The sequence below is a fragment of the Mobula hypostoma genome, chromosome 10, assembly GCF_963921235.1.
Source record: "Mobula hypostoma chromosome 10, sMobHyp1.1, whole genome shotgun sequence".
Lineage (NCBI taxonomy): Eukaryota > Metazoa > Chordata > Chondrichthyes > Myliobatiformes > Myliobatidae > Mobula > Mobula hypostoma.
The window spans coordinates 76,066,397-76,081,989 of NC_086106.1; the positions used below are offsets into that span (position 1 = coordinate 76,066,397).

Consider the following 15,593-nt stretch of genomic DNA (forward strand, 5'->3'; position numbering starts at 1 on the left):
TTGGGATGCATCATTTCAGCCCAATTAAGCGGCTGCCCCAATTAGCTAGTTTCATGGAAATAGTTTGAAAAAGACAAACTACCACTTAACTGAGTAACAAATTATACATTTAAATGAAATACAGAATAAATGAGACCACTACGAATGGTACTACAGTAATATAAAACTGTGTATTAGTTCCTAATAGTTATCAACAGAAAAATTCATACAGTGTACACTGGCTTTGTTCTTTTGATTGACTGTAAATGAACAGAACCAGCACAGACATCTAGTGGGGATAATGGACTGCCTTCAATTTCTTCCTGTATGAAGTAGTGTCAAAAATCACTGCTTTTTAACTTGGCATCGACTAGGCCTAATAAAAATCATAACGAGGGTGTGCAACTGACATGATACAAAAACTGTTTGCTCTAAGCATGGCGTAGTGTCTGACGGCCACATAATTGCACATGACTAACAAGTTAAAAACTGTTCGGAACAGTCTCCTGTCCCAGTTAAGCAGCATGGTTTCCCAAACAAATGAAGGAAATCTTGGCTATTTTCTCAATTAGTTTTTATTCTTTAAATGTTGAACCAAATAAGTGACTGCCTTGATTAACCAGTGTCCCAATTAACTGAAATCCACTGTATTTTCATTTCAATTGCAGAGCCTCTCATTATTTGATTTGCCAGTACTTTTTCCAGAGGTATGAGTCCAGTTTGTGGTAATTACTACAGGTTTATTGCACAGGATTCTGAATGAATCATTATCATTTTAAGGACTCTTTTACATATTCTCTTACAAATAATGTACACACTGTGAAAACACAGACTTAAATACAGTGCAGTCCATTGAATGAGTTAATATAATACTTCCTCGTTATTGTTAAGTTACAATGTTAGCATGGATAAACGACAGCTAAAGCTGGTAAATTAGATTAGGTGTATTATTTTGCAACCAAACACCTAGATATTTATAGTATATAAACACACTAAATATCAAAGAATTTTCTGGAGTGAGCAATCTGAATTCTCTTCCTCACACTTCGGCTCTGATTTTTTTTTAAAAGACTTGTTGTGTCACACAGCTTCAAAGCAAGCAGACCACAATGCCTATCTATGGTAATGCTATTTTCCTGCCTTTGGCCCATGCCTTGAACTTGTTTATCTATATACTTAAACAAAAGTCTTCAAACTCTGTAATTGCACTTGCCTCTACCACCTCCTCCAACAGCTGGTCTCCTGTACCACCACATTCTGTGTGAAAAAAAAACATGTCCCCTCTCACCTTAAACCTATATCCTCTAGTTTCAGACTTCCCTGTCCTTGGAAAGAGACTAAATAGCTATCCAATCTTTGTCCTTATTTTATAAACCTTTAAAAAGTCCTGCATTGTAACTAAAATGTTCTGCTCCAGATACGATCCTGGTGAATTTCCTCTGCACCTTCCAGCACGACCACATCCTTATTACACAATGGTGACCAGAGTGACACACCAATATTCCAAGAGTGCCCTGACCAATGTTTTGTACAGCTACAACATGACGTCCAAGCTCTTACAACTCAGTATGTTGGATACAGGGGTGATGACCAAAGCATTAAATGGCTGGAGTCGATTAGCACTTCAGTGCAAGGGTGTTTGTTAGGTGCATCTAAAATCAAACTGAATAAAATTAAAGAAAATAATGAAAAGAAAAATGCCAATATTGACAAAATGATACCTACAAAAAAAAACACAATAATATCTCCAAACTTACTTTGGTCCAGTGTGAACTCCGGACAGCCCTTATCTCTCCCTCTCTTACTGAGGGTAAAGAGCTCCTTTTTTTCAGGTATTAAGACATACCATCTTTAATCATCAACAAAGTTAACTTAAGACTACACATGAATTAGAATATGATGCACTCCATAATGCAGTTACAATCATATAAGAAAATAAATATCTACCTTAATTGAAGTATACACATCTACACATCCCATTACTAAATAAATGGAATATTCCGCCCTGCATAGCAGTAAAGGAACCATAACGCCAACCGGAGCACATCAGCTAGGTTTAGAATTAAACTAAACTTTGGTGTTTGACTCTGAATGTATGTAGCGATGTGGAGCAAAAACAGTGGGTTAATTATAAAAATATACCAAGGGAGACATTGAAATGCGTACACTTGGCACAAAGACAGCAGAATGACAAGGCAATGATTGTGTGCAAATGAATGTGCGGGTGTAAGGAGTGCGTTTACCGAGTATTCTCCATCACATGGTACTCCTGCTGATGAAAAAAAAGCAAGCTACACGTTATCTTCACTACCCTATCCACCTGCATTGCTATTTTCAGGGAGCTAAGAAATTGTACCCCTTGATCCATTTGAGCTTCAATGATTTTAGATGTCCATACCATTTAGTATACATGTTCAGCCAATATTCGATGTCCCAAGTCAATGACCTCAAACTTGTCTGAATTAAGTTCCATCACCCATCGATCCACCCAACTTTCCAGCTGAACTATGTCTTCCTGTTACCATCCTCACCATCTACAACTTCACTTTTCACTTACCTTGTGTCATCGTCAAACTTACCTATCAGACCCCAGTGTGTGTGTGTGTGTGTGTGGTGTGTGTGTGTGTGTGTGTGTGTGTGCGCGCGCGCGCGTAATTTCCAGCACTTATTCCTGCTATACCACAGTACACTGACTTCCAGTCAAACAACAACCAATGACTAATCTCTACTTTCACCAACTTAAAACATCTTGGGTCTCATGTACCCTACCATTCTGGGCCAGCATATCAAATGCTGAATGTGTAAGTTGTTTATAACAGGGTGAGGACAACAAACTATTTAGGATCTTGCTGAAGCTTAGAAAGAATATTAGCTAACTTTCTTATCTAATGAAATTTGCAGAGAATGAAGGGAGAGCTTCAATCAGCTTAGATACAGAAAGGTTAGCTAGAGATAGAAAATGAGATGGGAAATGTAAATTTAAGGAAAATGGATCTAAAATTTAATTAACTTCTAAGAATAATTTGCTATATACAGGAATGAGACTTTTCTTTCTGGACTCTTGGATCAAATGTCAGATCTGAAAATTACTCCATTAATGTTTTCTTTGCACCACGATTAACACAAGCAGAATAACCTGTGAAACTGGTTTAATGATGGACTTCCACTTCTGTAGGACTGAGAGTGAAGCAGTGCAAATCGCCAACAATGCTGACAATTCTTGAGTGCCAGTGTTCTGGTTTTTTGCCACAAACCAATCAAGTCTTTCACCCTTATTATTTACATTGATTATTATGAACTCACTATTACTGCCCAGCAGATTCTGGGCCACAAACTTTTGAGTGTGCATTTTGCAAAGTTGTACAAACTTTTGGAAAAAAAAATGTGATAGGTTAAGAAAAGTAATACTGTTGTAATTGCATAAAATATCTGCAGAAAACTAACCATAACAAACCATTTCAAAATGATCTGTATCTTTTTGAGTAGCTTGTACTTACAGGCTGGTAACTTACCTGTGCTGGAATTCTGTTCTTCATTCTCTGACTCTGCACCATTTTGACTGCCATTCCCATGAAGATTATTCATTGTGGCAAGTTTCAGTTTTTGTAACTTCATCGCTTCAGCCATGGCTGCTGCAGTTAGACCTAGTAAACAAAGATAACGTATCATTGCTTCAAAGGGAATAATCAAGATATAAAATGGAAAACTATGGAATACACAGTGCCTGTGCAAAACACCTCTGCAGTTGGAGGAGATGTCAGCTAAGATTCTGTCAAATTTATCTCAATTTACGGTGGAGAGCATTCTGCCTGGTTACACACTACCTGTTATGAAGGCTCCAATGAACAGAATCGCAGGGGGTTGCAGTGGGTAGCAGACGCAGCCAGCTCCATCACGGCAACCCGCTCCACCATCAAAGGCCTCTGGAGGTTGGCACCCATTGTTAAGGACCCTCGCCATTCAGGACATACCCTGTTCTCATTACTATTTCCAGGGAGGAGGTACAAGAGTCTGAAGACCAACACTCAATAATTCAAGAACAGGTTTTTCCCCTCAAGCAACAGATTTCTGGACAGTTGATGAACCCATGAACACTACCTCATTATTCCTCCTTTTAAACTAAAGATTTAATTTAGCATAGTTTTATGTCTTTGCACTATACTGATGCCTCTAAACAATGAATTTCATGTCATATAATAGTTATTGTAAACCTGATTTGGACTCTTGATTCAAATGATAAGAAGGCATATCCACTTGGAAGTTAACAAGTAAACTGCTATCAGAAACCTACAACACCAAAGCAAACATTATAGCAGCCAATTTCAAACTGATAGACAAGCACTTACATGTAGAAAAATTGGAAGTATTATTCAAAAGTTAGATTATAAGTCAAACTCGAAGTATTTGAACTTTCTGCACATTAATTCTAAAGCAGTGGACTCCAAGACAGAATCCCAATTACAAGTGCATTTCTCTGACACTTGCATTCACTCTTTCTCCTAAGACATGATTTAAATAATTTTCTTGATAATCAAAGATGGCAGTAATCTCCGTGTTAACCATCCTAACTGTGTTTTATAGGAGCACTATTGACAGCTTCCTGACAAGTTGCTTCTCCATCTGGTATGGGAGTGGTCGAGCATTGGACCAGACGTCCCGACAAAGGACTGTGAGTATAGCTGAGATGATCATGGGGGTTCCCTACCATCCACTGGAGTCATTTATCAGGAGCGGTGTGTACACAGGGCCCTGAGTATTATTGAGGATCCAACCCATCAATCCAACATCCTCTTTGACTTTCTAACATCAGGCAGGAGACTACGATGCATAAAAACAAGAACGGTCAGGATGAGAAACAGTTCCTTCCCACAGGCCATTAGGCTTCTGAACTCCCAGCCACATCATATTCGAAGTGTCACTGGTTAATCTGTTCCGTACTTACAATATTTAATATTAATGCACTTTAGTTTGTTATTTATGTGTAATTTATCTGTAGATTTTATCCTTACCTTCATAAGTTATTGGGTGTTATGTATACTGCCATGCTTTACAACCTGGTTCAAAGAAACGTCTCGTTTCTATATACATTATTTGGTTATACACATTATATACGTGTATATATTTAAATGACAATAAATTTCACTTGACTTAATATTACCTAAGTGAAAATAATGTGACCTGCCAAACTGATATCCAGACTAAAGAATACCACTGGTGGTGCCCCTAAGTTACCGTGCAAAAGTCTTAGATATTATACACACACACACACAGACACACACACACACACACACTATATAGCTTGGGTGCCTAAGACTTTTGCACAGTTGGAGTAATTTTATGATTTGCACTACACTACTGCCACAAAAAATAAACAAATTTCATGACATATGTGAGTGATGAAAAACCTGATTCTGATATGGGTCTCTACTGTGGACTGAGAGTGGAAAGGGGGAAGGGAGAGGGGAATCATGATTTAGAGAAAGGGAAGGGAGAGGGGAGGGAACAAGAAGCACCAGAGAGACATTCTGTAATGATCAGTAACCCAATTGTTTGGAATCAAGTGACTCTGGCACTTGACCCGTCACTCCTTCTCTGCCACGTATCCCACATCCCTCCCGCAGCACTCCACCCTTGCCAATTCCAACATTCGTTGCTCCCGCCAGATTTACAAACTCACTTTCTGCTCCACATCGATAAACACAGTACTATGCTAAATCCTTAGGCACTCCAGCTATATATATGTGCCTATGACTTTTGCAGAGCACTGTACAACTGCTATTTCTTAGGGAAGTCTGAGTAACTGGAATTTGTCTCCTCCGAAAGTCTGGTTGAAGCAAACCTGAAAGCAGCATACACCTCAACATAACAAAATACTCAAGTCTACCTCAACCTGGGAAAAGACCTACCGAAGGTACAGCTAAATGGTCTCAGAATGTCAATGATCATTGAGTTGCATTTAGATCATGTTGCAAGGAATCACTATAGAGTATGACAAACAATATCAGGTCACTTCTATTCACAGATGTACTTCAATCAATTCAACAACTCACAACCCAAGAATTTTGACACAACTTAAGAAAATGGTCAGGGACCACAGACCATTCTGTTTTTGGATTAAAAATCATGACAGGTTATCAAAAGGAAACAAAGTGTTCAATTAAAAATACAGGATTAAATTATGCATTGTATTTCTTATATGAACTGGAAGAAAGTTTAATACTCTTAGGACCTGTCCTTCATCAGACATTGAAACATTTTTCATGAAACAGAACCTATTTAAGCTCGTTGTTTCAATGCAAATGCCAAGTGTTTTGAGCGGGTTTCGATGTACTTGCCTTCATTTCTTGCTGAACTTAAGTCTATAGGGAAATTGAAGCAGGAACTACTTGTTGTATTTCATCTGGCTGTAGATATTGTACTTTACACGCTTGGTAGTGTCATGTGCTTGAGGCATAAAGCAGTCATAATTAATACACAATTCATCATACTGAAAATAGTGAATGCAGCATGATTTAACATTTCCAACTTGGGCATTACATTTTTCTTTATAATTTTCTCCATGTCTGGCTGTTCTACGATAATAAAATTTTCACTGCAAGCGGCGATGAACCCAGATCAAATCATCTGTGCACCTGCATTCTGATAAAAAGATCATCAATATGTGGCGTTAACTCTGTCCCTCTGCACAGAGACTGCCCAGTCTGCTGAGCACCTCCAGCATTATCTGTGCACTGAGGTCTTCAGGTCACAGGTGCCTCAAACCGTGGTCCAGTACCACTTCCCTGAATGACCTGGTGGTACTGTGGCCCAAGTCCTGAATGCTCCTGTCCATGCCCTGCCATGGATGTAGAGTAGCACCTTCAGCTGGAGAACTGTGTGCCATTACCCCACTCCATTCTTTCCTTCATCTGCCGTTAGGTAGCACGGTGTTCCAGTGAATTTTTTGTAGTGACCTAGTTCCACAATGGAGCCCAACAATTCCACTGCCTCTCTCTCCTTTTCCTACACTCCCCTCCTCCCCGTACTCCCTCACCTCTGTGGCATGTTGATGCTGTTGTCATCTGGGAAAGCACAAGTTGGACAATAAAGCCTCTATAAACAACAAAACGTTTTTCTTTAAATCAAGGACTTCCATGATTTCTCAGCAGCTTTTTTGGTAACCCTATCTTTTCACCTGCTCTGATATTTATATTCAATTACTTAATATTGTGGAATTAATCCTGTTAAGTAGTCAAAACTTGTCAGTTATTTTTGGATTTGATCGTCCACATGCTACTAAATAGCCAATTTATTTCTTTCCACCTCAGTCTACTTAATCCTTCAATTTTTTTTGTTTGAATTAAACTTTCAGAAGAAAATACAGATGCACAGTGTAAACAAGTGACTAGCTTTCTAAAGCACATGGCTGAGAATCGGCAAACAATCACTATGTAGTAATTTCCCATTATAATTCTAATACTGTATACCTGTAACTCATAATATATTCAAAAACACTGTGCTGAAGGACACTAAAAGGTGTGTATTTGTAAGATAATGCAAATATCTTCAGCACAGTGCCAATGCCTCGCAGCACTGACGATTCGGGTTCAATTGGGACTCCAGTGTCGTCACTGTAGAGTCTGCACTTTCCTCCTGTGACTGCATGGATTTCCAAGAGATGCACCAGTTCTCTCCCACATCCCAAAGGCTGAATGGGCAAATGGTGACTGCTCAGCTGTGTGTAGGTGAGCTGAAGGAATTTGTGTGTGGGGGAGGGGGAGGGGTGCAGGGAGTGAGAAAGAGAAACATTGATTAGGGTGTGGGAGGGAAAAATTAGATTAGTGGAAGATTATTGTAAGTGTGTCTTTGAAGATGAGCACAGGCTCGATGAGCCGTTGGCTCTGTTCCCTTGCTGCAGTACACTATGTCTCTTTAACTATGGCGTAACAACAAAAGTCCCTGAAAAAAATTCCAACAGTGAAAGGATGGCATACACAAATTGTCAACTGCATTCCCAAAACTTTCAATTGAACACCAACTGTAAAGATGGTGCATTTTTGCAGCAATGACTCCATAATAGCTGGAGTCCTTACATTTTATATTTCCAAGTCATTATTGTGTTGAAGTGTTCCAAGCCCAGTAGATGAGCAAAGCATTCCAATCCAGCGAGGGGAAATTGAAGTAAACACCCTCCATAACCAGACAGCCTTTTGGACAGATACTCAAATTGTTTTATTGCCCTCAGTCCAGAGCTGTCAATCTTTGGAAGATCTGAGCTAAAATATGCAGGAATCAAAGGTTAATCTGATAGGAAATTTTCTAAGCATCCATGACTAAAACCATGGCTTTTTTTAAAAGTTACCTCTCAATTTTTTAATGCTTACACATATTCATTAAGGACAGAGGTGCGGAGCTATCTGATGTAATTTCTACGAACTTGTCCAATTAGAATTTGCAACCCTACTTCACACAAGCATCTGCATCCGGATCATTGGGATGATTTCTAGGGAAAGTATACCTGTGAAAAAAGGACGGGTGACACCTGAACCCAAGGGGGACCACTATCCTTGCAGACAGGTTTGCTAGATCTGTTGGCAGGTTTGTAGGAACCAAAGTGATTGGGCTGAGGGTATACAAATCGATGCAGTGGGTAGTGAGACTGTGAGGAAGGACAGGCAGATGATAAGGCAAAGTTACAGTTAGTGGGATGAGTTTAAGGGTAACATGGGAGCAAAAGCAAAAAGGGTGATGAATACATAGTCAAAGTGTTATATTTGAACCCATACAGTATGCAGTAAGGTAGATTACCTTAAACACAAAATACTCTGCAGATGCTGGGGTCAAAGCAACATGCACAACACGCTGGAGGAACTCAGCAGGTTGGGCAGCATCCGTGGAAACGATCAGTCCACGTTTCGGGCTGGAACTCTTCGTCAGGACTGTACAGGGAAGGGGCAGAGGCCTTATAAAAAAAGGTGGGGGGAGGGTGGGAAGGAGAAGCTGGTAGGTTCCAGGTGAAAAACCAGTAAGGGGAAAGATAAAGGGGTGGGGGAGGAGAAGCAGGGACGTGATAGGCAGGAAAGGTGAAGAAGGAATAGGGGAAAACACAATGGGTAGTAGAAGGAGGCAGAACCATGAGGGAGGTGATAGGCAGCTGGGGGAGGGGGCAGAGTGACATAGGGATAGGGGATGGGAGGGGGAGGGAATTACCGGAAGATGGAGAATTCTATGTCCATACCAAGGGGCTGGAGACTACCTAGACGGTATATCAGGTGTTGCTCCTCCAACCTGAGTTTAGCCTCATCATGGCAGTAGAGGAAGCCATGTATGGACATATCCGAATGGGAAAGGGAAGCAGAGTTGAAGTGGGTGGCAACCGGGAGATCCTGTCTGTTGTGACGGACGGAGCAGGAGGTGCTCGACGAAGCGGTCCTCCAATCTGCGACGGGTTTCACCAATGTAGAGGAGGCCGCACCGGGAGCACTAGATGCAATAGATGACCCCAACAGAGTCACAAGTGAAGTGTTGCCTCACCTGAAAGAACTGTTTGGGGCCCTGATTATCTTGAAGCGCAGTTAGAGATGAGCAAGTATGATGTTGTGGGCATCACCGAGTCCTGGTTGAAAGAAGGTCAAAGTTGGGAGCTTAATATCTAAGGATATGCCTGGCATCAAAAGGACAGGCAGATGAGCAGAGGGGGTGGGGTGGCTCTGTTGGCAAGAAATGAAATCAAGTCCTTAGAAAGAGGTGACATGGGATCAAAAGGTGTAGAATCCTTGTGGGTAGAGTTAAGAAACTGCAAGAGTATAAAAAATATCCTGTCAAGAGTTAAATGCAGGCACCTGAAAAGTAGCCAAGATGTAGGATATAAATTTCAATGGGAAATAGAAAAGTCATGCCACAAGAATAACATTGTAGCAGTGTGCTACACACAGCGCTAAAATAACCACACGTAGTCGGTGAGTTGGAGTTGCGATAAAAGAGATTTATTCAAACTTCGCGGCCTCCTTTAAAGCCTTCCCGTTCCCGCCCTCCTTGGGCGGGACTGCTGTGGGGAATGCATAATCGCAGACCCTTTCCGCGCACGGGATTTTCCCCCTGCTGGTGAAGATGGCCTGGCGCCCTTTTTGGGGCCGGCCTCTCTGCCGGCGCGCGCCGGTTCGTGTGTGCTAGAAAGTGGGTCGCCACATAACCCCCCGCCCCCAGAACCGGCGATACCTCCCCCAATGTCCACAGTCTGGATCGGCCTCTGTTTGGAAGGTCTGCCCCTGTGCCGCGGTGCCTGAGCCTGGACCGGCTGCACCAAGTCCACATGGGCCGGTTTGAGTCGGTCCACCGTGAAAACCTCCTCTCTCTCCCCAATGTCCAGCACGAACGTGGACCCGTTGTTCCTGATCACCTTAAACGGCCCGTCGTAGGGCCGCTGTAGCGGTGCCCAGTATCTGCCCCGTCGTACAAAAAGAAACTTACAGTTCTGCAGGTCTTTGGGTACGCAGGTCGGGCTCTGTCCGTGCTGTGAAATGGGTATTGGGGCCAGGTTACTGAGCCTCTCCCGTAGTCTGTCCAGGACTGCTGTGGGTTCTTCCTCTTGCCCCCTTGGGGCTGGTATGAACTCTCCTGGGACGACCAGGGGTGCGCCGTACACCAACTCGGCCGACAAGGTGTGCAGATCCTCCTTGGGCGCCGTGCGGATTCTGAGCAGGACCCAGGGAAGTTTGTCCACCCAGTTAGGCTCTTCCAGGCGGGCCATGAGAGCCAACTTCAGGAGACGGTGGAAACGCTCCACTAGTCTGTTTGACTGTGGGTGGTAGGCAGTTGTGTGGTGTAGCTGTGATCCTAAAAGGTTGTCCATAGCTGACCACAGGCTGGAGGTGAACTGGGCGCCTCTGTCGGAGGTAATTTGGGCCGGTACCCCAAAGCGGGCTACCTAAATTGCGATCAGTGCTCAGGCGCAGGATTCGGAGGTGGTGTCAGTGAGCGGGACTGCCTCTGGCCATCTGGTGAACCGGTCTATCATAGTTCGGAGGTACCGCGCTCCTCGTGACACTGGCAGGGGCCCCACGATATCCACATGGATGTGGTCGAAGCTCCGGCGGGTGGGTTTGAACCGCTGCAGCGGAGCCTTGGTGTGCCGCTGCACCTTGGCCGTTTGGCACTGCATACACGTTTTGGCCCATTCACTGACCTGTTTACGAAGTCCATGCCACACGAACCTGTTGGAGACCAGCCGGACAGTTGTCCTGATGGAGGGGTGCGCTAAGTTGTGAATGGACTCGAAAACCCGCCGGCGCCAGGCTGCTGGGACAACAGGGCGGGATTGGCCAGTAGCTATGTCACATAGTAGGGTCCTCTCACCTGGGCCTACGGGGAGGTGTTGGAGCTGCAAACCGGAGACTGCAGTCCTGTAACTGGGGATCTCAGCCTCTGCCAGCGCTGCATAGTCCACCCCCTGGGACAGGGCCTGTATGGTCGGTCTGGAAAGTGCATCCGCCACGATGTTGTCCTTTCCCGAGACATGACGGATATCCCTCGTGTACTCGGAGATATAGGACAGATGTTGCTGCTGGCGGGACGACCAGGGGTTGGACACCTTCGTGAACACAAAGGTAAGCGGTTTGTGGCCTGTGAACGCGGTGAAGGGCCTACCTTCTAAGAAGTACCTGAAATGCCGGATTGCCAGGTCTCGTGCCAATAGCTCCCAGTCGAAAGCACTGTATTGGAGTTCTGGTGGTCATAGGTGTTTGCTGAAGAAGGCCAGGGGTTGCCAGCGACCATCGATGAGTTGTTCCAGCACTCCACCGACTGCTGTGTTGGATGCGTCCACCATGAGGGCAGTAGGGACGTCCGTTCTGGGGTGCACTAGCATCGCGGCGTTTGCCAAGGCTTCTTTGGTTTTAACGAAAGCGGCTGCTGCCTCTTCGTCCAAGGTAATGTCCTTGCCCTTACCCGACATCATGGTGAACAGGGGGCGCATGGTTCGGGCTGCTGAGGGGAGGAAATGGTGGTAGAAATTCACCATACCCACGAAATCCTGCAGGCCTTTGATTGTGTTGGGTCGGGGGAAGTGGCGGACCGCATCTACCTTGTCGGGCAGCGGGGTTGCCCCGTCTTTTGTAATCCTGTGGCCCAGGAAGCCGATGGTGTCGAGTCCGAACTGGCATTTGGCCGGGTTGATTTTAAGGCTGAATTCGCTCAGGCGGGAGTAGAGCTGGCGGAGGTGGGACAGATGCTCCTGACGGCTACTGCTGGCTATGAGGATGTCGTCCAAATAGATGAATGCAAAGTCCAGGTCGCGTCCCACCACGTCCATTAGCCGCTGGAACGTCTGTGCGGCATTCGGAGGAATTCGAAAAGGCCGAACGGGGTGATGAGTGCTGTTTTGGGGATGTCGTCCGGATGTACCGGGATTTGATGATATCCCCGGACGAGGTCTACTTTGGAAAAGATCCTTGCGCCGTGTAGGTTTGCTGAAAAGTCTTGAATGTGCGGCACAGGGTAGCGGTCTGGCGTTGTAGCCTCATTCAGTCTGCGGTAGTCACCGCATGGTCTCCAGCCCCCCGTTGCCTTGGGCACCATGTGCAGGGGGGAGGCCCATGGGCTGTCGGACCGTCGTATGATCCCCAATTCCTCCATCTTCTTGAACTCCTCCTTCGCCAGTCAGAGCTTGTCTGGGGGAAGCCTTCAAGCACGGGCGTGGAGGGGTGGTCCCTCGGTCGGGATGTGGTGCTGTACTCCGTGTCTGGGCATGGCTGCCGTGAACTGTGGTGTCAGTACTGATGGGAAATCCGCCAGGACCCTGGTGAATTCATCGTCGGACAGTGTGATGGAGTCCAGGTGTGGGGCTGGCAACTGTGCTTCACCCAGGGAGAACGTTTGAAAAGTCTTGGCGTGGTCTAATCGCTTCCCTTGCAAGTCGACCAGCAGGTTGTGGGCTCGTAGAAAATCTGCCCCCAGCAGTGGTTGGGCCACGGCAGCCAGTGTGAAGTCCCACGTGAACCGGCTGGAGCTGAACTGTAGCCGCACCGTGCAGGTGCCGTAGGTTCGTATTGTGCTGCCATTAGCGGCCCTCAGGGTGGGTCCCGGTTCTCTGTTGCGGGTGTCGTAACTCGTTGGAGGTAAGACGCTGATCTCCGCTCCGGTGTCGACCAAAAAGCGGCGTCCCGACTGCTTGTCCCAGACGTACAGGAGGCTGTCCTGATGGCCAGCCGCTGTAGCCATCAGTGGCGGCTGGGCCCTGGCGTTTCCCGGGAATTTGCAGGGCGGTCTGCAGCGGCGGGCCTCTGTGCCCCACCACTGGTGGTAGAAGCACCATTGTTCGTTGGGCTCCTCACTCCCGTCGCTGGGTTTTGTAGGCTCTGCTGCCGGGCCCGGTCTGGTCTGTCGTTGGGCATGTGGCTTGGTGATCTGTGCGATGGACGCCCCTCTCTCTTTCCTGGCATTCCACAGCACATCTGCTCGGGCCGCCACCTCCCGGGGGTTGCTGAAATCTGCGTCGGACAGCAGCAGGCATATGTCCTCGGGCAGTTGCTCTAGGAACGCCTGCTCAAACATGAGGCAGGGTTTGTGTCCTTCAGCCAGGGCCAGCATTTCGTTCATTAATGCTGACGGCAGCCTGTCTCCCAAACCATCCAGGTGCAGTAAGCGGTGTGCTCGTTCACGCCGTGAAGTCCGAAAGTCCTTATGAGCAGGGCTTTGAATGCTGTGTATTTGCCGTCCTTCAGGGGCGACTGTATAAACTCCTCAACTTGTGCAGCTGTCTCCTGGTCGAGTGAGCTCACCACGTAGTAGTAACGAGTGGAAAGTGAGGTTATCTGCCAAATGTGGAATTGTGCTTCTGCTTGTTCGAACCACAGACGGGGTCGTAGCGTCCAGAAGCTTGGCAGTTTTAACGAAACTGCATGAACAGATGCAGCGTCGGTCATCTCTGGTCCAAATATCATTTGGGCCATCGGGCTCACCAATTGTAGCGGTGTGCTACACACAGCGCTAAAATAACCACACGTAGTCGGTGAGTTAGAGTTGTGATGAAAAAGATTTATTCAAACTTCGCAGCCTGCTTTGAAGCCTTCCCGTTCCCGCCCTCCCTGGGCGGGACTGCTGTGGGGAATGCATAATCGCCGACCCTTCCCGCACACGGGATTTTCCCCCTGCTGGTGAAGATGGCCTAGCGCCCTTTTTTGGGGGCGGCCTCTCTGCCGGCGCGCGCCGGTTCATGTGTGCTAGAAAGTTGGTCGCCACAACATTACAATAGTCATGGGGAATTTCAATATGAAGGTAGATTGGGAAAATCAGGTTGGTGCTGTATCTGAAGAGAGGGAATTTGTAGAATCCCCATGGGATGCATTTTAGAGCAGCTTGTGGTTGAATCCACCTGGGTAAAGGCAGTTCTGGATTGGGTGTTGTGTAATAAAACAATTAGATTAGGGAGCTTAAGGTAAAGGAACCCTTTGGAGCCAGTGATCATAATATGATAGATTTCACCTTGAAGTTTAAGAGGGAGAGGATAAAGTCAGATGTCTCAGTGTTACAGTGGAATAAAGGTAATTACAGTGGCATGAGAGAGCAGCTGACCAAGGTTGATTAGAAGGGGACATTAAAGGGCAGAACAACAAAGGCTGCAAAACATTTAAAAACTGGAAGGTAACTTTAAAAAACTATAAAGGAGAGAAAAGATGAAATATGAAGGAAAGCCAGCCAATAATATCAAAGAGGATAAAGAAATGGCGGACAAACTTATTAAGTGCTTTATGACAGTAGAAGACACAATGCCAGAAGTTCAAGACTGTCAGGGGGCAGAAGTGATTATTGTTGCTATTACTAAGGAGAGGGTACTTGGGAAGCTAAAGACTATGAAAGTAGATAAGTCACCTAGTCACCAGATGGACTACACCACAGGTTTCTGAAAGAGAAAGCTGAAGAGACTGTAGAAGCAGTAGTGATGATCTTTCAAGAATCACGAGATTCTGGAATGGTTCTGGATGACTGGAAAATTGCAAATGTTACACCATTTTTAAGAAAGAAGGAAGGAAATTATAGGCCAGTTAGCCTGACTTCAGTGGTTGGAAAGATGCAGGAGTCCATTACTAAGGATGAGGTTTCGGGTATTTGGTGGGGGGGGGGGGGTGTGCATGATAAAGTAGGTCAAAGTCAGCATGGTTCATTACAGGGAAATTTGCCTGACATATACGTTGGGATTCTTAGAGGTTTTAACAGGTAGGAATGACAAAGGAGAGTCAGTGAATGTTGTTTACTTGGATTTTCAGAAGACCTTTGACAAGGTGTTGCTCATGAGGCTGCATAACAAGTTAAGAGACCGTGGTATACAGGAAAGATACTAGCATGGATAGGAGATTGGCTAACTAACAGAAAGTAAAATCGAGATAAGGGGGCCTATTCTGTTTGGCTGCCAATGACTAGTGGTGTGCCACAAGGGTCGGTAGGTCAGTACTGGGAGCACCTCTGGACAGTATGACAACTGTTTGGATGATGGAATTAAAGGCTTTGCGATCAAGTTTACAGATGATGCAAAGATAGGTAGAGGGGCATGCAGTGTTGAGGAAGCAGGGAGTCTGCATAAAGATCTGGACAGGTTGGGATGATGGGCAAAGAAATGGCAGATGGATTGTAGTGTAGGG

The 15,593-nt window shown here is 45.4% G+C and overlaps 1 protein-coding gene across 3 annotated transcripts in view; it reads right to left on the reverse strand.

Moving 5' to 3' along the window:
- The window catches only part of dacha (dachshund a), a 396,346-nt gene that overhangs the window by 162,784 nt on the left and 217,969 nt on the right, over window positions 1-15,593 (reverse strand). For all 3 annotated transcript variants that reach the window (XM_063060634.1, XM_063060633.1, XM_063060635.1), the window contains exon 3: window positions 3,492-3,623. In XM_063060634.1, coding sequence (XP_062916704.1) covers window positions 3,492-3,623 — 132 coding nt within the window. The remainder of the gene's footprint in view (window positions 1-3,491; window positions 3,624-15,593) is intronic.